At 38.4% G+C, this 21,825-nt stretch overlaps 2 protein-coding genes and 1 non-coding gene across 8 annotated transcripts; all 3 read left to right on the top strand.

Moving 5' to 3' along the window:
- Nucleotides 1-2,320: 2,320 nt before the first annotated feature.
- uba3 (ubiquitin-like modifier activating enzyme 3) lies at nucleotides 2,321-8,208 on the top strand. 3 transcript variants are annotated; one of them, XM_003442677.5, is made up of 18 exons: nucleotides 2,328-2,379; nucleotides 2,489-2,527; nucleotides 3,580-3,700; nucleotides 3,799-3,879; nucleotides 4,006-4,088; nucleotides 4,179-4,259; nucleotides 4,477-4,520; nucleotides 5,392-5,456; nucleotides 5,603-5,758; nucleotides 5,869-5,971; nucleotides 6,109-6,222; nucleotides 6,514-6,567; nucleotides 6,699-6,735; nucleotides 6,836-6,917; nucleotides 7,004-7,104; nucleotides 7,234-7,297; nucleotides 7,413-7,467; nucleotides 7,563-8,208. In XM_003442677.5, the coding sequence occupies exons 1-18, from the start codon at nucleotides 2,360-2,362 to the stop codon at nucleotides 7,649-7,651; spliced, it is 1,389 nt and encodes a 462-aa protein (XP_003442725.1). In that variant the 5' UTR covers nucleotides 2,328-2,359; the 3' UTR covers nucleotides 7,652-8,208. The 3 variants fall into 3 exon arrangements, with proteins under 3 accessions (XP_003442724.1, XP_003442725.1, XP_025763222.1); XM_003442676.4 differs by lacking the exon at nucleotides 2,489-2,527 and having other exon boundaries at nucleotides 2,321-2,379; XM_025907437.1 differs by lacking the exons at nucleotides 2,328-2,379; nucleotides 2,489-2,527 and adding an exon at nucleotides 2,540-2,558.
- Nucleotides 8,209-11,936: 3,728 nt separating this feature from the next.
- Nucleotides 11,937-21,768, top strand: tmf1 (TATA element modulatory factor 1). 4 transcript variants are annotated; one of them, XM_005450262.3, is made up of 17 exons: nucleotides 11,937-12,584; nucleotides 12,707-14,073; nucleotides 14,807-14,910; nucleotides 15,266-15,392; nucleotides 15,582-15,687; nucleotides 15,863-16,005; nucleotides 17,063-17,229; nucleotides 17,670-17,826; nucleotides 17,946-18,038; nucleotides 18,241-18,397; nucleotides 18,515-18,707; nucleotides 19,794-19,863; nucleotides 19,949-20,041; nucleotides 20,154-20,297; nucleotides 20,412-20,564; nucleotides 20,683-20,808; nucleotides 20,949-21,768. In XM_005450262.3, exons 1-17 carry the CDS (start codon nucleotides 12,449-12,451, stop codon nucleotides 21,087-21,089), a joined length of 3,477 nt encoding a protein of 1,158 aa, XP_005450319.1. In that variant the 5' UTR covers nucleotides 11,937-12,448; the 3' UTR covers nucleotides 21,090-21,768. The 4 variants fall into 4 exon arrangements, with proteins under 4 accessions (XP_005450319.1, XP_005450318.1, XP_003442726.1 ...); XM_005450261.3 differs by having other exon boundaries at nucleotides 12,704-14,073; XM_003442678.4 differs by having other exon boundaries at nucleotides 11,938-12,584; nucleotides 20,154-20,273.
- On the top strand, nucleotides 19,495-19,567 carry trnar-acg (transfer RNA arginine (anticodon ACG)). The gene has a single exon. It is a non-coding gene; the product is annotated as a tRNA-Arg (tRNA).
- Nucleotides 21,769-21,825: the final 57 nt, after the last annotated feature.

Genomic DNA, 21,825 nt, shown 5'->3' with positions numbered 1-21,825 from the left:
TGGACACATTAAATCAGATGCTTTAGGTAGATGCCCTTAAGTAACATAATACCAAGATTTAAATTTCCTGTCTCATCACTGCAGAGTGGAAAACAACTCAAAGCAACAAATTCATTACTTTTTATGTAGTGTAGTAGAAATGCAGAAGAAAGGGTGCTGTATATTTTAGGACTTCATTTTTCATTCAGTTACTTTGCATCCACTGCGGACGATAATATTAATTCATCAGATAGTTTTATTCCACTCAAGCAGGCCATTTCGCTCTTTAATGCTCATTAACTGGTTTTATAGATGATTGCTAGTTGCGGGGCTAAAGCACATAAACCAGAGCAATTATCAGGTAATTACTAGTATAGACTTTATTTAACTCTCAGTGCCATTGTTAAACTCCAGTGCCCCACGGTGATTTAGAAAAGTTACACTAAGATTGCATGAAAAGTATCAGCATTCGAACAACTGTGCTAAATACGATCGCTAAAAATTGATTTCAGTGATATACAGCGACAAGAGTCTAAAGTAAGTGTGCACAAATATACGTGGGAATAATTATTAAAAATAAATCAATCCTCTGAAATCATTTGGCACTAACAAAAATAACATGTTTTATGAATGAATGAAAAAAAGATTAATACTGGATACTTCACTGTGGTCTAGTGTTTTAAAAGCTTTAAATCGTTATCCTGTTAAGCAATAGAGCCCTCTAGCTGTATGTTTCTCCCCATATGTGTCTCAATAATCTCCTGATTTTATCCTGCAAGGTGCCCTATGGCACACACAGCAAAGCATCCCCATAAGGCAACTGAGCCGCCTCATATATCACAGAGGGCAGGGCGTGATGCTCCTTAAAAGCTTAATTCTCTCCTGTGAACATGATGACACTTACTTTTTGTTTCTTCTGTTCGAAAAGCAGCTGCTCAGCAAGGATTTTAGAAAAGTAGAGCTTTTGTAATGTCTCCCTTTCAAAAGTGGGCTTTTCCTGTTGTATTCAGAAAGGGGCGCACAGTACAGTCGGAGTGTTTTGATCTCGGAGGTCAAGTAGTGTATGTTTTGAAGTTTTTGTTGTATTTTTTTTCCTGTGTCAAATAGGCTACAGCCACATCTAAGGAGTTTAAATATGGTCCCATAAACTTCAATAACATACAGAGATCAGATGTTAGCAGAAGAAATTGCAGCCTTTACCAAGACCATACATGGCAATTATTTTCTTCCTTTTCTCTTGTTTTGTTTCTTGTCTCTGTTCACTCTGGTGAACACAAGAGCACAAACAATTTTTTAATTTTAAATAGCCTGAATGACACAACACAAGATTGAGAATCCCTGTATTACAAAGCAAAGGCAATAATCTGCGTGAAATGTCACATTTCACAACATATTTGTGGAATACCCTAAAGCATTTAATCTCTTTTCACAGCTCTTTTGTTTCCTGGCATGCCCAGTTGACAGTATGCTAGTGTTTAGCACAGATGTTTTAATTTCAACACTTATCAGGATGAACAGAGGACCACTACAGTAAGGTGTACGGTGTAAGGGTACTGTATTGAACCAATATGGACAGTATTGATACCAATACTGGCATTGGTATCGGATCAATGCTAGGTGATAGGATCGATACTTTTTTTTTTTATCAGTATGTATTGTGAATGAATGGTGTCAAATAACTTTTTTTGGAGGGGGGTGAAAAAATATAAACATGTACTATTAAAAATGTCTGAACCGTTTTGTTTTGACTGTCACATCTATTTTATTTATAGCCTATTGTACATGTAAACAACAGATGATGAAAAGCTTGAAAAGCTGAAAGGTGTTTTTTTTTACATTTACTAATTGTTGTGGACAGTAAAAACATTACAGTGGTTGATGGTCATTAAAATGTGTTCAGAATTTGAAAATGAATAAATTATCTCATAAATCATGACACACTGCCCCACCCACATAAGCATCGGTATTGGTATTGGTAATACTGGCCCTTGATTTACTTCGTACTGGATCAATACTAAAATGTGCAGTATTGCCCAGCAATACAAGTCTGCACTTGAAAACTGGTGAGTTGTAAAGCCATAACAGGTAAATACTACCATCTGTTGGAGCTTCGATGTAATTTCCGCCTTTATGGCCGACTGTTGACAGTGCTACCTTCATGATAATGGGAATATTGAAATTCCACCTAAGTAATAAAATTAAAACTAATTTAGCATATATAGATTATATGCTCTACAGCCTCTAGCTGCGGGACACATTAATTCTAAAACTGTAAACCAGAACATTGTCAACAGAGACTTTTATCCGACAGTAACGCTATTGTTGGCTGACAGATTTCTTGTTTACTACTGCTAAATTGGACATTTGAAGTTACTCAAAGATGGCGGAGACGGACGAGCCGTAAGTAGCTGCTGAAGAAACAAGCAAGAAACCCCGAAAGATGCTTTCAAGTCACCTTAATCTGCGAAAGCACAGCATGAATCAACCTTCTTTTATTCTCTCTTTTTAGGGAGAAGAAAAGAAGGAGAGTAGTGGAGCTGACTGAGAAGTTAGTGATCAATTGGTAGAACTGGCGCAAGGTTTGAGGTTAACATTAGGAGGAAGGTTAACATTAGCTAGACGAAAAGCTAAGCTAATGCTGGTTGTAAATGAAACTTGTGAGTAGCTAGTTGACAGAAATATCCTGCCTAGTTGACCGTGAATAACTAACACGTCTGTATAGTGAATAAGCAGTGGTGTTATTAATTTCTGTGCGAAGTCAGAGGTCTGTTGTACCTCCTCACTGTTGACATGTTAGCTATTCACTTAGCTTAGCTGCCGGTAGGCTGGGAGCTATTCAGGCAGGAGATATTACCCAAAATTCAGAGGGTCAGAAACGCCCACCCGTGAGACAGGCAGTTTTAGTAAGATGTTTAAAGGGGACGAATTATGCTCACTTCCAACTCTTTGCTGCCTATTTTTAATCTTGGACTCTTCTCAAGAAGTTCACTTTTTTTTTCATCTTATACTGGACCTTGGTGTAGCCTTTCAGGCATTCTGTCTGCAATAATCACTTTCAGCTCCCGCCCTTTAAGGGAGCTTTCATCTGATTGGCTACTCTTCACAACTAGAAAGTTTTAATATGAGGTCGGTGGGGCTTTTGTGGTCACGGCCAAAGTTGTGTGCCTGAGATGACCATATAAGTAGAAACAAGCTTTTGAAACTGAAAGCTTTTGGCTCAAAGATTTGGCCATGTTTAATGTGAGCATCCACCATTGCAACAACTATGAAACTGCATAATAAAGCCCCTTTAAAAGAGCCATATATGTGAGAGAACAGAGGTTGATGCAGAGTAGACATTAAAACATAAGTGAATGTGTACACATGATGCCTACTTAGTTTCCTAAAAGTCGTTTAATTTTCTGCTGTAAATAGCACTCTTTCTATTAACATTAATCACAACATTGAGCATAGGATTTAGTTCATTTCCATGCTGTACGATTTAAGTAGCGATAAACGTTTTGTATGTTATGGGGCCATATGTTGCCATGCATGCACTATTTAACATTTTTGTCAGAGATACTGTTGATAATGCATCCTAAACACGAATGTCATCCTTAGGATGTTGGTGGATGGAGACGCTGGAAGCACCTCTGATTGGGATGACCGTTGGAACCATATCAAGAAGTTTTTGGAAAGATCAGGTCCATTCATGCATCCTGACTTTGAACCTAGCACAGAGGTAATATTTGCAGTGAGGAATCTGATACAGATATCTCATTTTTTCTGTCCTGTGCCATATTTGATATCTCTGATATGAAATGTATTCTCCTATTTTAGTCCTTGCAGTTTATGTTAGAAACCTGCAAAATCTTGGTCATTGGTGCTGGTGGTTTGGGATGTGAGCTGCTAAAAAACCTGGTATTATTATTATTATAATTATTATTATTATTATTATTATTATCATCATCATTTGAATGGTATAATTATAATTGCAGTGAATAGTTCGTATTTAATTTTCATCTTTTTGTTCGTCTTGTGGCTCAGGCCTTATCAGGCTTTCGCAACATTCATGTTGTTGACATGGACAACATTGATGTTTCCAACCTAAATCGACAGTTCCTCTTCAGGTGAGTAGAATCAGTCAGTTCTGTGTAAAGTCTGATCCTTACTGTGTTATGTTTTATCTTTGATTGTCATGTGTCTGTAATTTTCACTAGAGCTAAAGATGTAGGTCGGCCCAAGGCGGATGTTGCTGCTGACTTTATAAACAGCCGTGTGCCTGGATGCTGTGTAATCCCGTATCCTTTTGATTGAGCAACTATTCTGAGACTTCAAATGCTTTATCACGTGCACATGGTTAAAATTTTAACGTACAGTCCTTGTGGATAAAATGTGAAAAATGTTCAGATATTACAGTTTTAGAATGCAAAGACACCATACTACTTTTCTGTGATGCGAACAATATGAAGTGAATGTTGTGTTAAAACCCAAACCTTTCCTAAATGTTTTGTGCAGCTATTTTAAAAAGATTCAAGACTTAGATGAAACATTCTACAGACGTAAGTATCAACAGGGCAATCCATTACTGGCTTTTGTAATGTCTGAATGGATTTGCTCACTTGAGATTAATTTTGTTTCGCATTAAATATCTCACTGCAGTTTAATTTATTTTTTTTAAGTGTGTGTAACCCACTCTAAATGAAAAGTCATTGCACCACTTAATAGAATAGAGAAACTTACTTCACATGTCCACTTTCCTGTGATGTAAACCTGCTCCTTAATGATCTCACTTGCCATTAGCAATTTACATGTTAACTATAGTTACTTGAAAAAGAAAGTTTTCACAGGACCCCATGAAATCCTATGAAAATCCTCCATGATATTCTTAAAACCCCAAGGGCTACAGACTCTACAAGTCTCAGTTAACAGGTCAAATGCTAAAGTTCATGACAGCACAGTTAGAAAAAGACTGAAGAAGTACAGTTTGTTTTGAAGGGTTGCCAGGAGGAAACCTTTTTGCTCTAAAAAAGTGGGTGATGATTTTGGATCTTTTGCAGCCACAGGACACTGGGCACTTTGCTGTCTTTGATTCAACCATGAACTCCTCAGTGTACCAAACTATTCTGTGAGGCCATCTGTCTGATAGCTAAAGTTCACAGCAGCGAATCTATAACAGAAAGGTTGAAATGCTGTGACAAGACTTCAAGAGAGCTGAGCATCTTAGTGCTGCTAACGGTGGTTCTGAAAGCTACTGAATCACGGGATGTCGTTAGTTTTTCACATAACTGCATAGAATCCATAAACTTTATACTCCACTTTTTGATACCTCCACTTTTTTTGACATTTTCTTCACAAAATTTGAATAAAAAAAACAATTAGAAAACGTAGAAAATTGGATTTGAGTTTGTCCCTCTTTCTATCTTTACCTAGAATTCCATATAATTGTGTGTGGATTGGACTCTATTGTGGCGAGGAGGTGGATGAATGGTATGCTGGTAAGTTAAATCTCTTTATTGTGATCTTTAACATGATCTGTTTAGCTCTTCACAGTTGAAAAATGACTGGATTTCTATCTGTAAGACCATGCTAGCTAAAGGGAACAAATTTTAAATGTAAACTCTGTGTTTCTGTTTTTGTGTAGCTATCTTTGCTGGTGTATGAAGATGGTGTCTTAGATCCATCATCCATCATTCCTCTGATTGATGGTGGGACTGAAGGCTTTAAAGGCAATGCCAGAGTCATTCTCCCTGGCATGACAGCCTGCATTGACTGCACACTTGAACTTTACCCTCCCCAGGTAAGGTAGCAGATGTTTGTGTAAAATAATGATCATAGCCATGAGTTAATTATCTTTCAGAACCAGATCCCAGTCAGTTTTTCAGTGCTAAACCCAAACTGTGTCTTTAGATCAACTTCCCCATGTGTACAATAGCCTCAATGCCTCGTCTGCCAGAACATTGCATTGAGTACGTGCGAATATTGCAATGGCCGAAAGAGATGCCCTTTGGAGGTAGGAAGTCACACCATATTATATATTTTTTTTTAATAATAATTACAATTATGAGGTAGTCAAACCTGTGAACAGAAAGTATGTTTCAATTTTTGTTTATTTTATTATTATTTTTTGTTTGTTTTAATGTGGATTAGATGACATGGCTCTGGATGGAGATGACCCAGAACACATCCAGTGGGTGTACCAGAAATCTCTGGAGAGGGCAGCAGAGTTCAGCATAACAGGAGTCACATATAGACTAACACAGGGTGAGCTTGTATAAATAGCATTTCTGTGGCCACGAGGTGACTGTTATTTTTCTAGCTACTCCTGTGGAAGATGAGCCAAGTAATATAAAATACAGCAAGCTGATGGTGCTTTCATTTTGTGTGGAAACTCTTATCTTAGTTTGTGTCAGTAAAACATTACAACACTCCCTAAAGTTCATTCAGATCAGAAGATTTGTACAGCTTTTCTTTCTTTTGACCAAACTGCATTTTCCTCTTTGTTTTCTTTCATGATTAGAGATATAAAAAACTAATTGGCTTTAAATGTTTCAGGGGTTGTTAAGAGGATAATCCCTGCTGTAGCATCCACAAATGCTGCCATTGCTGGTAAGTAGCTAAGACTGTATAAATGTAAGACCTGTGGACTTGATTCCTCTATGAACGATTATAAAAGTTAATGATTCACTCATAGTGCTCTGTAAACAGGATTTGTTTTTTCTCTGCTTTATTCGATGCAGCTGCTTGTGCAACTGAGGTTTTCAAAATAGCATCAAGGTGAGTTCGCAGGCTGTTTGCCACATGTCAAAATGTGTTTAAAAACTGAATGCACATCTCACAGTTTCTAATAACATTGCTATTACCTTTTTGCACGCAGTGCATATTTACCTCTGAATAATTACATGGTCTTCAATGATGTTGACGGCCTGTACACATACACCTTTGAAGCCGAAAGGAAGGTTTGTGTCCGACTCGCATCTGTTAGTTCATGACAGAGTTGCCTTTTTGGATAATGCGTGCATGTTTGTGGTTACTCTTATTTCAGGAAAACTGTTCAGCTTGCAGCCAAGTACCTTCGGACCTACACTTTTCTCCATCTTCCAAACTCCAGGAGGTGTTGGACTACCTGACCGAGAGCACCTCCCTGTACGTTTAACTCACTTACTGTGATGCCCTAATATTAGTTCCCACCTTGTTTGTATCACACTACCAGCTATATTCAATTTACTTTATGTTGCAATGCCTTCAACAACCAAATACAATGGATTTTTTCAGACAAATGAAATCACCTGCCATAACAACAACGATGGATGGAAAGAATAAGACTTTATATTTACAGGTAATTAACCTCCCATTTAGTACAGTTTTGTATTCAAGTTCAATCTTTGAGTAATTTGAGGTGTTTTCTGGGAAAATTCAAGTTTTGGTTGTAGCTGAAGTATTTTGTTTTACAGTCGGTTGCTTCCATTGAACAGAGGACGCGGCCAAATTTGACCAAAACCCTGAATGGTGAGTTGGTTTATTTACTGAAAATGTTTCCACATTGGTCAGATGAGTTCACTGTGAATATGCTGACTCACTTAAGTTATGAACATGTTTTCCAGAGCTGGGGCTGGCTGACGGACAAGAGCTGGCTGTAGCTGATGTCACCACACCTCAGACTGTGTTGTTCAAACTCTGCTTTACCTCATGAGACAGAATCAAGCACCTCTACAACTCATCTAAAAGCTATAACAGTTTACTGCTTATTCAGTCAAAATGTCTACCATTATAACCTATTTAACTGTTCCAGTACAAGTATTGACTAAAGTTAACATTTTCCACTGATTTCAACTTGGTCATGTTTTGGTGATACATTGATGTCAGATTTCTGCATTAATATTATTTTTGCTGGAGCCTATAGCATGTTCTGTGCAATGACAGATGCAAGGGTTACTGTTTTAAGATTACTTTGTACTTGTTTTACAAATGAATATTTATTTATTTCAACTCATTTTTTTTAGATGTTTAGCCACTGAAGTGGTAAAACACATCGACGATGATGATGTGTGAACTGGAATAAAATAATCTTTTTTTTTGTTTGTTTTAAAAAGTTTGTGTGTACTTAATGTGTGGCAGGAAGAGGAAAGACAAGTGTTTTTTGGATGTTTTAATTAATTATGCAATAATGTTCCTGAGTAAATACATTTTATACATTGATTTTAATATCTTCTATTCATTTAGACATTAAATTTGACTATTGTTTGATAATTGAGTGGAAAATGAAAAGAATAATTATAAATAAGTATTTGGAAATGAACTATTAATCCATTAAATAAAAATCTTTTTTTTTTTAAGAAAAACTGAGTTTTCAAAATCTTGAAAAAAAAAAAAGCCATTTCAAAGGAAAATAATGGATTCAAAATTTGAATTGGTAAAACCATATAAAACCAACTTTCTGAAATTTACATTTGTGATTCCTCCACTTTTTGATTTAGTGTCCTTTTATAGGATTAAGGTCAGTGGCTGCCAAAGGTTCTTTTATTCATATTAACATATTTTTTTAACATTAGTGATGACAAATGATCAGTGAGAGCATTATCAGGCATCAGTACCTCTGAAATGGGACCAAAAGTGCTCAAAACATGTAAAATCCCTGCTGTGACCATTGCTGTAGGGTCAGTGAGTGACTGTTTCAAAAATAAAACAATGTTCCCTTCGAATTTTGTAATTCTGATCTCAGTGACAACTATAACTTTATAATGGGACAGCAGCATATCTGCTAGAAGATAAAACTGATCTCAGAGGTTGACCTCAGCCCCCTAGAGGTAAGACCACTCTGCTGATAGGATAGAACTATTGTTAGCATGCTATAAAAAACAAAACAACAACAAAAATACAGTACAAGGTGCTAAATGAATGTGAAGGATTTTTTTTGTATTAGTTATTTAGAATTATTTTTCTGTATTTCTTAACTACTAAAATGAATTGTGGGAGCAAGAACCCCAAAAGAGGGGAGGGGGGCATTTAAATTGTAGATTCTCTTTGAAGGCATCAAAATTATGAATGAACACTTATGGAATTGTGTAATAAACAAAAAAATGTGAAATAACTCAAAACATGTTTTGTATTTTAGATCGTTCAGAATAGCCACCTTTTGCTTTGGTTACTGCTTTGCACACTCTTGGCATTCTATCTCTGAGCTTCATGAGGCAGTCACCTGAAATGGTTTTCCAACAGTCTTGAAGGAGTTCCCACAGATGCTGAGCACATGTCAGCCCTTTTGCCTTCACTCTGCGGTCCATCTCATTCCAAACCATCTCATTTGGGTTTAGGTCAGGGGACTGTGGAGACCAGGCCATCTAGCGCAGCACTCCATCACTCTCCTTCTTGGTCAATTAACCCTTACAGAGCATGGAGGTTGTATTTATACACCACTACTGTTGTGAGATTCGTCTATATTGTCCTAGTAAGGCTACCAGAGGGGGCAGCCACGGGAGGACTCTTTAGGAAAGGCTATGCTACTGAGTATTGATATAGCCATGTACGCTCCTGCTACGGTTCAATAAAGCAAGTCGTGTTGAAGATACCCCGTGTCTTATTACCTCATATCATGACAACTACTGTATGTCATTAACCTTTCTCTTCTATAACTAATAGGGTGTGGTTTGTCCTGTCTCTGTATGCTCTCCTTTTTCACGTCTTGTTCCATTAACAGCCCCAGTTGGACCCAGCAGAAGGCTGCCCCTCCCTGAGCCTGGTTGTGCAGGATGTTTCTTCCTGTTAAACAGAGCTTTTTCTTCCCTGGCCTTGCTAATTGCTTGCTCACAGGGGATCATTTGATTGTTGGGGTTTTTTTCTTGAGAACTGTAGTTGGTAATTATTGGCTATATGTGGTATATATAAAAAAACTGAATAAATTTTAAGTTAATTTGAACATAACTTGTAACTGAACTTCAGTTGTCTAATCCAACAGACATACAGCATAATAAAATAAATAAGATGCATCAAAATCAACCTATAATAAGTTGAGGACTGACTATTTAGTCTCCTTTCTGATTCATTTTCTTGATTGTGGATTATAACCTGTTCATTTGACTGATTATACAATTTGCCATGTTGGCGTTTCTCATCGCCTTGTCTTTACTTGTCCAGGTCTGAATATAACACTGGTATCAATGTTTTGGTGTGGTAGCATCTCCAGTGATATGATGAAAAAAGAAATACTTCAAAACCAAGAGGAAAAATTGGAGAAGCACTAATGTTAGGGGTTTTGTTACTATCTATATTCTCCTTTCCTCTTTTTCTGACATGCTGAAATGTCCTCCACCTGACTATGAACCTATAAGTAACCAAATGTATCCCATAGCATGACAGTAAATCTCTTTTCCTAAACTACAGGGATCAGGCTCAACAAAGCCCTGCACCTTCTTCCTGTTAGGTGTTAGCTGTGTTAGCTGCTCAATTAAAAAAAAGAAAATGACAGATAAACCAAACACAAACAAAAAAGTGTATAAATTCTACTGGATTTGCTTCTATCAAACAGGTGGAGCCTAAATCTTCGAAAACCTCTCCTGGAATGTCAACATCTCTACCCAACTCAAAAAGCCATTAACAGCAGTTACTTACTGAGGTCCTCCTCACATCCAAAATCTACCAGAGGAGCAGACCAGCAGGCGTTCTATTCATTTTTTTAACCTAATAATTTTTATGTTGTTTATATATAAATGTTAACACAAAAGATGTTACTGTTTTGTTATATGGTTCCATCTCTAATTAAATCACCTGTATGTGTGGTGCGAAGCCAATTTACACTTGATATTAAACATCTTTGTAATTTTCTTTTTTTTGGATGAGGTGGAAACAATTAGAAAAGGTGTTAGATGTAGATGTACACTGTTGTTGTTGCTCATTTCCTAGAAGTTAGTTAACATTAATGTATGGTTTGCCTACTTATATATGCCACCACTTAACCAAACTCAAAACCATGACCCCAATCCCTGCTCCAACAGTTCAGATGATCAGCTGGGTATTAAACACGGCTTGATAAATGGATGTGAATCGGGTGTTTTGGAGCAGGTAAGCACCTAAAACCTAAAACAAGCAGTCTCAAATACCAAAGTTTAGAGGCACTACTTTATCAGTATTGCCCTAAGAAAGGTGATTTAACTGCATAGTGTCCCTGAGGCAACAAACCAGAAAATACTGTTTTAGCAAACAAATTACATCAAAATCCACCTTTAAATAACCAAATATTTTTCCTCACATATTCAAGCACATTCATATATTTTTAAATATAGATATTTCAATTTAAATGTGTTATAATAAGATTATTCTTAGCAGGAGTTGGCACTATGTCCTATGTGGATCTGGTTCGCAAAAGGATTGCTCAAGAGCCAGGGTAAAGGTCAAACCTTATTTCATAAGCTTAACATATTTACATACAGCCTTTGAATGCCAGGGTTATATCACAACAAACAGAGCACAGAAAAAATATAGGAAAGCTAATTTTTTTTAGTTTTAAGGTCCTCAGTCGTTGTGCTATATTGCAAAAGTTCCTGATAGAAAAGTTCCATCTAGTCAAATTAAAGTGAAATTTTTCCAAAAAGATGAGCTGAAAAAGAGAAAAAAACAATATATATATATATTGTTCATGTTCTTATATTTCAGACTATATTGCAATGTCCTTTCTTTAAAGCTGAATTTTTGGTTTTGGTTTTCCCTCTAAGAAAGTTATTTGCATCAATCAAACAAACATTCTGGTTTCTAAACACTGATGAAACGAATGACAAATGGTTTCAAAGTCAAACTCTCTTTTACTCCTTATTTTACTCGTATTCTGTGTTAATAAATAAAAAACAAAAATAGATCTAAGAGACAGTTTATTAACCAATGATACCGTTTACAGGCTGATAGCTGTCTGTTGTGCTAATATTTACGGAGGGGGAGGGGCACGGACGCACTTCCTCGCTGGGTTACGGCCCAGACCGGATAATGACGTCACTATGCTACGTGGAAAAGGAAGCAGCGAGCAAGCTAATGCTAGCATTGCTACAAGTTGAGAGCGACCAAAACAAACGATGACGACCAAGGGAAGTAGCCGTGAAATTTGGGATTAAACGTGAGAATGGTCCGAATTTGCAATGGTCGCAGAGTTCTGGGGATAACTGTATTCCTGCAAGACTGACCTTTGGCGTGAAAGCGATTTTGAGGGCCAGCTTGTCAGTTTTCGATCTGAAACTATCGGGCATTGGTGCTGTCCATATACACCAGAGGTATGCGTTGCTAACTAGCTGTTTGGTAACTTGCTGTCATCAAAGCTTGGAGTGGACAGACCGTTTTTTGACAGTGCAGATTATTCCCACCCGGTCGGCGTCGATTATATATCTGTATAAAAAATGGAAAAACGGAAAAAATGAACGTATTCTTCTGCTGACGCTGAATTCGCTCTAACATCCGTGTTACAAATCCTGAACTTGAAGTTTGTTTGCTGTCTTGCCTTATAAGCAAAATGAGTTGGTTCAACGCATCTCACCTGTCCAGCTTCGCTAAACAAGCTTTAACATCAGCTCAGAAGTCAATCGACCGAGTTCTGGACATCAAAGAGGAGGACCAATGGGGTGGTACAACTGTAATGCCCCACGACGGTAAGTAATCAATGTAATATAGCGTAGTAACAGCTAATGTTGATGTATGTAAATGATATGTAAATGTAACATTAGAAGTTAAAGCTATCGAAAGACTTGACATAAATAATCTTTCTCAGCAGATGTCACATTACCTGGAAAGCTTTCATTAAGTGGAGGATGGGGGCTGACACAGTGGGAAGCACCCGCCGAGGAAAAGGCCATCACACCACCCCCTTCATCGGAAGCCATCACTACTCCCGTCACTCGTACTGTTGTGGATGAATCCGAAAATTTTTTCAGTGCCTTTTTGTCACCCGGAGATTCACAGGCTGTCACCAAAACTCAGGTTGTGTCTGTACCCCCTACTAAGTCTCAAAGGCGGCCTCAAGAGAAAGAAAAGAAAAGCAAAGAGGCTGTTGTCCAAAAAGATGTGGAGAGTCAAATGTCAATCGTGGTTGAGGGTCCTCAATCTGGACCTGCTGATAAGATCCATGAGAGTCAGAAAGCTGCTGAGATCCAGGTGGTGGAGGCCAAGCCCTCACCAGCAGACACTGTCCTCCTGCAGCCAGTTTCTCCTGTTTCCTCTTCCAGTGATCTTCCTTGTGACTCTGACAGTAAAGCAAGCAGTGTGAAAACAGATGCTGACTCAGTAGTTTCTGTTGACTCAAAAGCAGAGCAGTCACACACTTCAGTAGAACAGCAACCAGAGAAGGATACCACAGATTCCCCTCAACCTAAGAGTGCTGCCCCTTCTGATCCGTCACCTCCTGTATCCACTAAGGAAGTACTCCTAGAGCATAAAGACTCAAAGACAGAGGATCGTCAGAATGATACACCCTCTCCTCCAGTTAGTGCTTTCTCCTCAGGAACCTCAACCACCAGTGACATTGAAGTGCTTGACCATGAGAGTGTGTTGAGCGAGAGCTCAGCCAGCTCTAGACAAGAAACCGGTGAAGGAAAGACTGGCCTTCACCTAATGCAGGGGTCCTTCCAGCTTCTCACTGCCTCCACATGTGGAGATTTTCCTCGACTAGAAGACTACCCAAAACTCACGGAGAGCTGCGGTTCCTCCTCAGATGCATTTGAGCGCATTGATTCCTTTAGCGTGCAGTCACTGGATAGCCGGAGCGTCAGTGAGGTCAACTCAGATGACGAAATCCCTGGCAGTCGGACTCTAGCATCCGTCACTGCGGGTCCTGCCCCTTTAACAGTGCAACAAGCTGAATGTCAGAAGCAGGAAGGTGGAGAGGCAGCAAAGGTAGATGAGAAGGAAGAAGATGACGAGGAGGGATTCACTGAAACAATGAGGGAGCAGTCGCTGGATGAGATGGAGGAAAGCGGACGAAGTGCGACACCTGTGAATAGTGAGCAGCCCGAAGACTTGACAGAGCAGGAGGCTAATATCACACTGTCTGATGCCACCGCTGCAGCTCAAGAACAGATCACTCCACCAATCACTGCAGAAATGAAAAGTGCCTCAACTGTCCAGATACTGGAGCTTCAAAAGGTAACCAAATGCTATCTGCATCTGGTCCTGTCATTTGAAAAGATTATTTATGCACATGCACATACTGCCAGAGCTAGTTGAAAAAGTCCATATTGCTTCTAAAATCCATTGAATACAACCTGCAAAAGTGTTACTGCTCAAAGAAGGGTAGGTTTTTATCTGTAACTAAAAAGTAATGTATAACTGATGGAGAAGTGGTCACAATACATTATTTTTAACCACTTCTGTGGTTAAAAATAATGTATTTACAAAAAACATTTTTAGCACAACAACATTTTGCAGTTTGCATGAAAGAAAGGAATTGCTTTGTTAGATTGTCATGTCACAACATCATGACAGCTCGTGAACTGTACAGCGCTTGTTCTTCAACTCATTTAGTGTGACTTGAGGTAATTTGTTTTTTCTGTTTAAGATTATTTTAAAGCTGCTTTTTAATCAGCAGTTTTATTAAATATTTGCTAAACAAACGACTAAATCGTTCACTTGGTTGTATTAAAAGTAGTTACGGATTCATTTTCAGTGAATTGAATAACAGTGCTTATAATCTAAATAATGTTTCTCTTTAGCCATAAATATGTATTTACCTGACAAATCAGAATCTGCTATTCTTTATCGATAAACTTCTGTAACTTCTTGTAACTTCTTCTTCTTGTTCAAACAGAACCAAATGATTTCTTTTGTGACATTTTTAGACTCTTCTGTAAATACAGAGCATGTTGTGGTCACGTTATAGGTTATTGATGAGCTATCGGGGCGCCTTGAGAAGAGAGAGTCTCAGCTGCTGGCAGTTAGCAAAGACAAGGCCAGACTGGAGGAGGAGTGTGACAATCTGAAAGAGTGAGTATGAGGCAGACACCTGGTTCACAAAGGCAGTGTAAACAATCTTGCCAGGAGTGCTGGTCTTCCTGATGTGTAGGTGAGATGAAATGTCACCAGCATAATGCCACTGTGCAAGCATTGAGCAAGCTTTTATTAGAGGGGAGAATAAGTCAATCTGATTTAATGAAATGGATTTCTCAATTGGCATGACAGTACTGTAAGAGTCTGCTAAGAATTTCAAATCCTTTTTTTAAAATTAAGTGACTCTGAATTGTCATTGCTAATCTACTCGTATGGATTTTTAAAAGCTGGCTTGGTCTTGAGGTTGTCTTTAAATTGAGCTTTTAAACTAATGAGGCCATTCATCCTCCAGTGAAGTGATAGGTCTGAAGGAGGAGAGCTCCACTGTTCAGTCCCTGAAGGAAGAGTTCACCCAGCGTATAGCAGAGGCAGAAAGGAAAGCTCAGCTGGCCTGCAAAGAGAGAGACATAGCTAAGAAGGTAATGCTAAGAGCTCTTAGTCTGTGACGTGTTTATTTATTTTGTTAATCATAAGTTAAGTTCTCCAATGGCTGTGCTGACCTTTCATGTATTTCTCCTACCAAATATTACTTCTAGATGGACAATTAAAATTTTACATGTCCAAAATTTTTGTGGCAAAGATTTTATTTTATTCTTTTGGTGCTATAGGAGATAAAGGGCTTGCGAGAGGAGCTTTCCACAAGACTAAACGCCAGTGATACAATGGAGATCATCAAGGAGAAGGAAGAGCAGATCAGAGGTCTGCTGGAAGAGGGTAAGACTTGTTTACGGAACATGTTTTTCTTCACCGCAGCCAACAGATGGCATAATCAACACTAGGTCACACACTAGCTCTTACTGGTTACAGGTTAGGTTATTACTGATTACTTAGCGTCAGATGTCAGCTTTGTTAAAGTGTCTGAGTAGGCTTTTATTTTTCTCACTTTTAGGTGAAAAGCTGTCCAAACAGCAGCTACAGCACAGCAACATCATCAAGAAACTGCGTGTAAAGGAGAAGGAGAGTGACACAAAGATCACCAAACAACAAAAGAAAATCAAGGATCAAGAGGAAGAGCTGAGACAGCTCCAGCAGGTAGGGATTTAGGATGTGTTCAACACTACACTTGAATAAAAGCTTATATCCGACTGTTATTTAAAGCATTTTAGTTTGAAGGTAGTTTAGTTTAGTTTGAGTTTTTGTGTTTAATTTCACTTTCTTGGGTCAACTTTTTTTGTTCTCTCTTCCTTCCCTCACCTTTAACCGATCACAGTAGATGGCTTCCAGTTCTTCCTGTTAAGAGGGAGTTTTTTCTTTCCACTGTCGCCAAGTGCTTGTTCATATGGGGGTCATCTGGTAGTCGCTATTATTTTAGGGTATTAACCTTACAATATAAAGTGCCTTGAGGTTACTGTTGTGATTTTGTTTTCAGTGTTTAGTGGTTAAATCTTATGTTGGAAGAATTGAAAGGTACCTGTTAATTACAGTTTATAATTAAGCTGAACTTGCTTGTAATTGTGTTGGTTGGGAGCATTTTTATTCTTCAGCTCTCATTTTATGGGAATTCATTTGGTTTTATTACAGGAGGGGTTTACTATTATTGCGTGTTTTGGCGTGTCCTTTCAGTAATGGTACTAGACGGGGCTTGTTTTAAAAATGAAAGTAATTCCAAAATGCTTTCACGCTCTCGACAGCTGTCACCTCCTCCGCCCTGTTTTAAATGAAAAAGCCCCCTGAACCATACTCTTGAGACTGTGGAAAATAAAACTGTCACTTTCCAAAATGATGACTAAATGCAAACCTTAAGAACACTGTTATATTTACTTACACTGCAGTTAAACAAGGTGGAGGAGATCAGTTTGTTATGGTAGTGTGGATTGTGGCTTCAATATGGTCACGTGTAACGCAGGGTATGTCAAGCCAAAGTCTCATACTTTGTTTTCTTGTGATCTCCTGCAAGAAAACAATGTTGTAAATCGGGGCATTGACTAGTCATTTATTACTGGTAAATGTAACATGATGTAGTTACTTTTTCTCTCTCTTTTTTTTTTTCTCAAACACATTTGTATCTCATTTGCCTATCCAGTGTAGACAATTATTGATATTCACGTCAACTATATTTAAAACGACCATGGTTTCCTGTTATGTGCAGGTTCTAGATGGAAAGGAGGAGGTGGAGAAACAGCACAGGGAGAACATCAAGAAGCTGAATGGTGTGGTGGAACGCCAGGAGAAGGAGCTGAGCAGGCTGCAGTCAGACACTGAGGAGCTGCAGGAGAAAAACAGGAGCCTCGAGGCTGCTCTGGACAACTCTTATAAGTAAACAAACCAGCCTCATATTTTTTTGGGCTATGTAAAGTTTTTTTCTCTCCCTATGTTTCCCTTGATACTATTTCCTCATTAGCATATTTATACTGTAAAGACACAAATTATGGCCAAAAGCCAAAAACTAATTTGTGTGAGTCAGGCTGATGAAATGTTTTACAACCTTGAGTTGAACTTTGAAATGTATTTTAAAACAGAACAAGCCATGTGGTTTTTTTTTTCCACATGCCTTTCATTTAAAGTGACAATTCATGGCCATGCTCTTTCCATGTACACTAGGCATCTCATTATTATATTACCTTAGAGCCGGGACCACTCTAAATAAATATACATAGATCAAACTAACAAAGGGATTACCATTTTTACATGTGTTGATTGTAATATTGATGGGCAGTCACAGTGATGATGGTCTTCTTCAATATATCTGTTGTTAGGGAGCTAGCAGAACTACACAAGGTAAATGCCAGCAGAGCCAGTGAGGCTGAAGAGGTGGCTCTGAGCAGGGAGACGCAGGCCAGAGAACAGCTGAGTCTTGCTCTGGAGAAGGCTCAGGAGGAGGCCAAGATACAACAGGAAGCCCTAGCAAACCAGGTAACACTGGGCCACACAATAAATATATAAAACACGTGATTAACATCAAATATGAGAAACTGGTGCAATTTAAAAAAAGGTTAACTCAACATTACATTGTTGTCTAATGCTGTGTACAGGTGGCTGACCTGAGGCTGGCACTGCAGAGAGCAGAGCAACAGCAGGCCAGGAAAGAAGATTATTTGAGAGAGGAGATCAGTGAACTTCAACAGGTAACATACTGTTTCCAACCAAATTATCTCAATAGACAAAAAATACAGTTTGATAGAAGAAAATCATTTTACAACAATTTCGTGGTACATGTACAATAACAGTAAAGGGCTAATCTATTCTCCAATTTTTTTTATTTATTTTTTTAATATAGCAGCATGATTCTTTTTTTAATGCATGCCATCATTTCTTGTCTTCTGTCAGAGACTTCAGGATGCAGAAACTAGGAACCAGGAGCTCAGCCAGAGCGTTACCTCTGCCACGCGACCTTTACTGCGACAAATTGAGAACCTACAGGCCTCACTGGGCGGTCAAACGGCCTCGTGGGAAAAACTTGAGAAGAATATCTCTGACAGGCTTGGTGAGAGTTAGGGATTTAAGCTTGTACACTATGTCTGTGTAAAACAAAAAGCAAATAACAGTATCGTAGAAAGCGGGGAATAAAAGCTTGATTTGTTTTTGCACTCCCTCTCAACAGCGGATGCCCAGGCGCAGCTAGCCATTGCTGTGGAGAAAGAGCGATCAGCAACAGAAGAACTGTTGTCCATTAAATCCCAGTTAGCCTCTCTGGAATCCCAGAATTCCTTGCTCCGCCAGGAGAAAGCCAGGCTTCTGGCACAGCTGGATGGCGAGAAAAACAAGCGGGAGAAATTGGAAGATGAGAGCAGCAGGTAATAAATTAAAAAACCCCAAATAAACAAACTGGAGTCTACAGGGTTAAATGCTCATGTAGATCACCCCCATCATCATGTATACTGTGTTTACTGGATGTGGCTTATGTGTTGAGTTAAAGTAAACATATGTGTGGTTAGTTTGTTTGATAATTATCAATTTTTGCAGTTGGGTTGTTGGTGACCTTTCTTTGCTTTGCACAAAAAAAGTGTTAGTGTGACTGTCAAAAATAGGATTTTTATCCACGTTGTCAGAGAGGCTTTGTGTAAAACTTGGAGCCTGACTTTGAATTTCATGTCTTTTTTCTCTGTGGTTTTTCTTATTGGTTCCAAAAAACCTGCTTTGAAACATCAGTTAACAACACAAAGAGTTTGAGCAGCACGATGAAATGCTGCATTTATTGCACTCAGTTGCTCTGAATGAAATGAAATCTCTTTGGTTGTAGTTTTCTGTTGTACCAATAGAAAAATATTCTGTGTCAAGATTAATGGTGAAAAACATCTTACAGTCTCTGTTAGGCTTTGGTTGTAGATTGCAGTTTGGTTTTGTTCTTTCACGTGTATGTGAAAAGAAATGAGTAGCTCGGGTTTTTCTCAGTGAGACAGAATAGGAAAACTGAGTCACAGTAGCCTCACTTGTAATGCTAATCCTTCCTGGAGTGCTTTTGTCTTTCAACAAAGCCATTTGTGACTATGAAGCTGAGGCCCCTCAACACCCACTCATGTGTCAGCACGTGGTTTCAGTGGCAGACTGTTTTCTTTGATGAGGAAAGCAGAGGGTGTGGTGGGGCCAGTGGCGCAATGGATAACGCGTCTGACTACGGATCAGAAGATTCTAGGTTCGACTCCTGGCTGGCTCGTCACTGTTTTTGGTCTTTTGACAAAAAACAAGTTGTTGGAAATATAAATACAAGAGATATAAACCTTTTTTCTCCCTGAGGAACCATGTATCTTCTCCTTGAGTAGAAAAGTAATCCTTTATATCACACAGTTAGGCTTTCATTTGTAGCATTTCACAGATGTATTGCACTGTTTTTAATGCAGTTTAATTTTTTTGGTGACTTCTTGCTCATTTTATCAATGTAGGGATCGTGTTGAATTGGAAAACCTGCGAGGAGAACACAGTCGAATGTTAGAGGAAACCAAGAAAGAAAAGGTACCAAAAAACTATTTGCTACTTATGCTGTTGTCCTGTATGAAAATGATTTCTCATGGGCATCTTTATTTGCTCCTTCTACCAGTTACTGCTGACTAATCAGTTAGAGATGGAGAAGATGAAGGTGGAGCAAGAAAAGAAGAAATCCTATTTGGCACAGGAAGCACTCAAGGAAAAGGTTTGAGAGAATCTCTTATACGTTTTTTTTTTTGTTTGTTTGTTTCTTTTCTCTTTTCTGTTTTGACTTTTGTTCATTCAGTCATGACTTCATTTCAACTGTGTCCTATCAGGAGCGAAAGGCCACAGCACCATTGGTTGGAGAGGCGCCAGCATCATCTACACCCTCCCTGTCTCGCTCCAGCTCGATGAGTGGGGCGGACAATGGGCTGCACACCTCTGTTCTTTCACAGGTGCACTCTACTTTTCTCATAGAGGTAGTTAGGAATAACGATAAAAAAGGTTAAAATCTGTAAACTGAAGATGAGTTTTTAAATGCTGTGATGTCCTCTTGTACATTATTTTTCTCCCTCTTCTTAATCCATCCACAGGATGACTCTTTAGACCATTCGCTGGGCACTATGTCCGTATCGATGAGTGGGACCAACCTGTATGAGGCAGCCAGACTTTCTGGAGGCTCCAGCATTATAGAAAACCTCCAGTCTCAACTCAAACTGAGAGAAGGAGAGATAGCACAGCTGCAGGTAATGTCAAATTAAAATTTTAGTGATTAGGCTGTTACGTCTGCTATCAGCAAATGCACGCAGTTATTTATACTGCACCTCACCTTTTTTTTTCCTTTTCTTTTTCTCCCCTTTTTAGCTTGAGATCACTAATCTGGAGAGGAGACGATCTGTGATGGCACAGGAGCTGGTTCGACTCACAAATCAAAATGATGAGATGGAGGAGAAGGTGAAGGAGATCCCCAAGTTGAAAGTTCAACTGAAGGTACAAGGCTGTACAGCGCAGGGAATTAATGTTACACATTTTCCATGCTCCCAGATGTCAAAACTTGAATTGAATCATATTTCCTCTTGAGAGGGCTTATTTGCAGAGTGTCTTCTGATTATTGTGGCTGTGCATTTCAGGATCTGGAGCAGAGGCATAACACCATTCTGCAGATGTATGGAGAAAAGGCTGAAGAAGCAGAGGAACTGAGACTGGACCTTGAAGATGTAAAGAATATGTACAAAACCCAAATCGACGAATTGCTGAAGAACCAGAAATAAACCAGATTCCTTTATGTTATTTTGGGGCACGAATCAGCTGACAATATCAATGGATTCACAAGAAACAATGGGGCAGAACTTTTAAGTTGAATCACTGTGTAAGAAGGAAATTCATTCATATTTATGTTATTTTGTTTTAATTGATTATCATATACTTTATTTAAGTGTCAATATTGGAATTGTGCAACGCATACAATGAATACAGAATCAGTATATGAAGAATTGTCGACGTTGACTTGACTCGTCCATCTGGAATCTTCGGGAGTTTGCTTTCAAAATTTCTTGTGATTAAACCTTTGACATAGTATTGTATAGTTTAAATTGTATGAGCTGGTGAAGGTTTTTGCACTATATGAATTCATCCAACATTTCTTCATAATCAGAAGGGTTTAAGATATATATAAAATGCATTGTACAGAGAAATGTATGTATTGTTCTTAACACCTTACAGATCACAAAGTGTGGTGTAGGCCTGAGTAGTCTTTGACTGAAATCTTGAATATTGGATTTCAAACTTTATACATATGTAAATTAATATACATTTATTAGGGTAGTAAAAAGTAAGTTGGTTCTTTATTTAAATAGTTAAATCACACATTAGAAGATCGAATTTTCATTGCATTCAAACAAAACACTACATCTCAGTACAACACAACAATAAATCTGTTCTGAACAATTATGTGTCTCTCTCACTTTTTGGCAAGATTAAAACTTAAAAAAAATGAATGATACAAAT

This window comes from Oreochromis niloticus, linkage group LG5, assembly GCF_001858045.2.
Source record: "Oreochromis niloticus isolate F11D_XX linkage group LG5, O_niloticus_UMD_NMBU, whole genome shotgun sequence".
Taxonomy (NCBI): domain Eukaryota; kingdom Metazoa; phylum Chordata; class Actinopteri; order Cichliformes; family Cichlidae; genus Oreochromis; species Oreochromis niloticus.
This window is presented reverse-complemented; position numbering and strand designations above follow the sequence as displayed.

What these genes read in the sequence shown, in the direction of transcription:
- uba3 (XM_003442677.5), top strand. Translation starts at nt 2,360, where the DNA reads ATGGCGGAGACGGACGAGCC. An exon ending in GGTGGATGAATGGTATGCTG is followed by an intron (nt 5,457 to 5,602) that starts GTAAGTTAAATC and finishes GTTTTTGTGTAG; the next exon opens with CTATCTTTGCTGGTGTATGA. An exon ending in GTTTTCAAAATAGCATCAAG is followed by an intron (nt 6,736 to 6,835) that starts GTGAGTTCGCAG and finishes TTTTGCACGCAG; the next exon opens with TGCATATTTACCTCTGAATA.
- tmf1 (XM_005450261.3), top strand. Translation starts at nt 12,449, where the DNA reads ATGAGTTGGTTCAACGCATCTCACCTGTCCAGCTTCGCTAAACAAGCT. An exon ending in GAGTGTGACAATCTGAAAGA is followed by an intron (nt 14,911 to 15,265) that starts GTGAGTATGAGG and finishes TTCATCCTCCAG; the next exon opens with TGAAGTGATAGGTCTGAAGG. An exon ending in GCTCTGGACAACTCTTATAA is followed by an intron (nt 17,230 to 17,669) that starts GTAAACAAACCA and finishes ATCTGTTGTTAG; the next exon opens with GGAGCTAGCAGAACTACACA.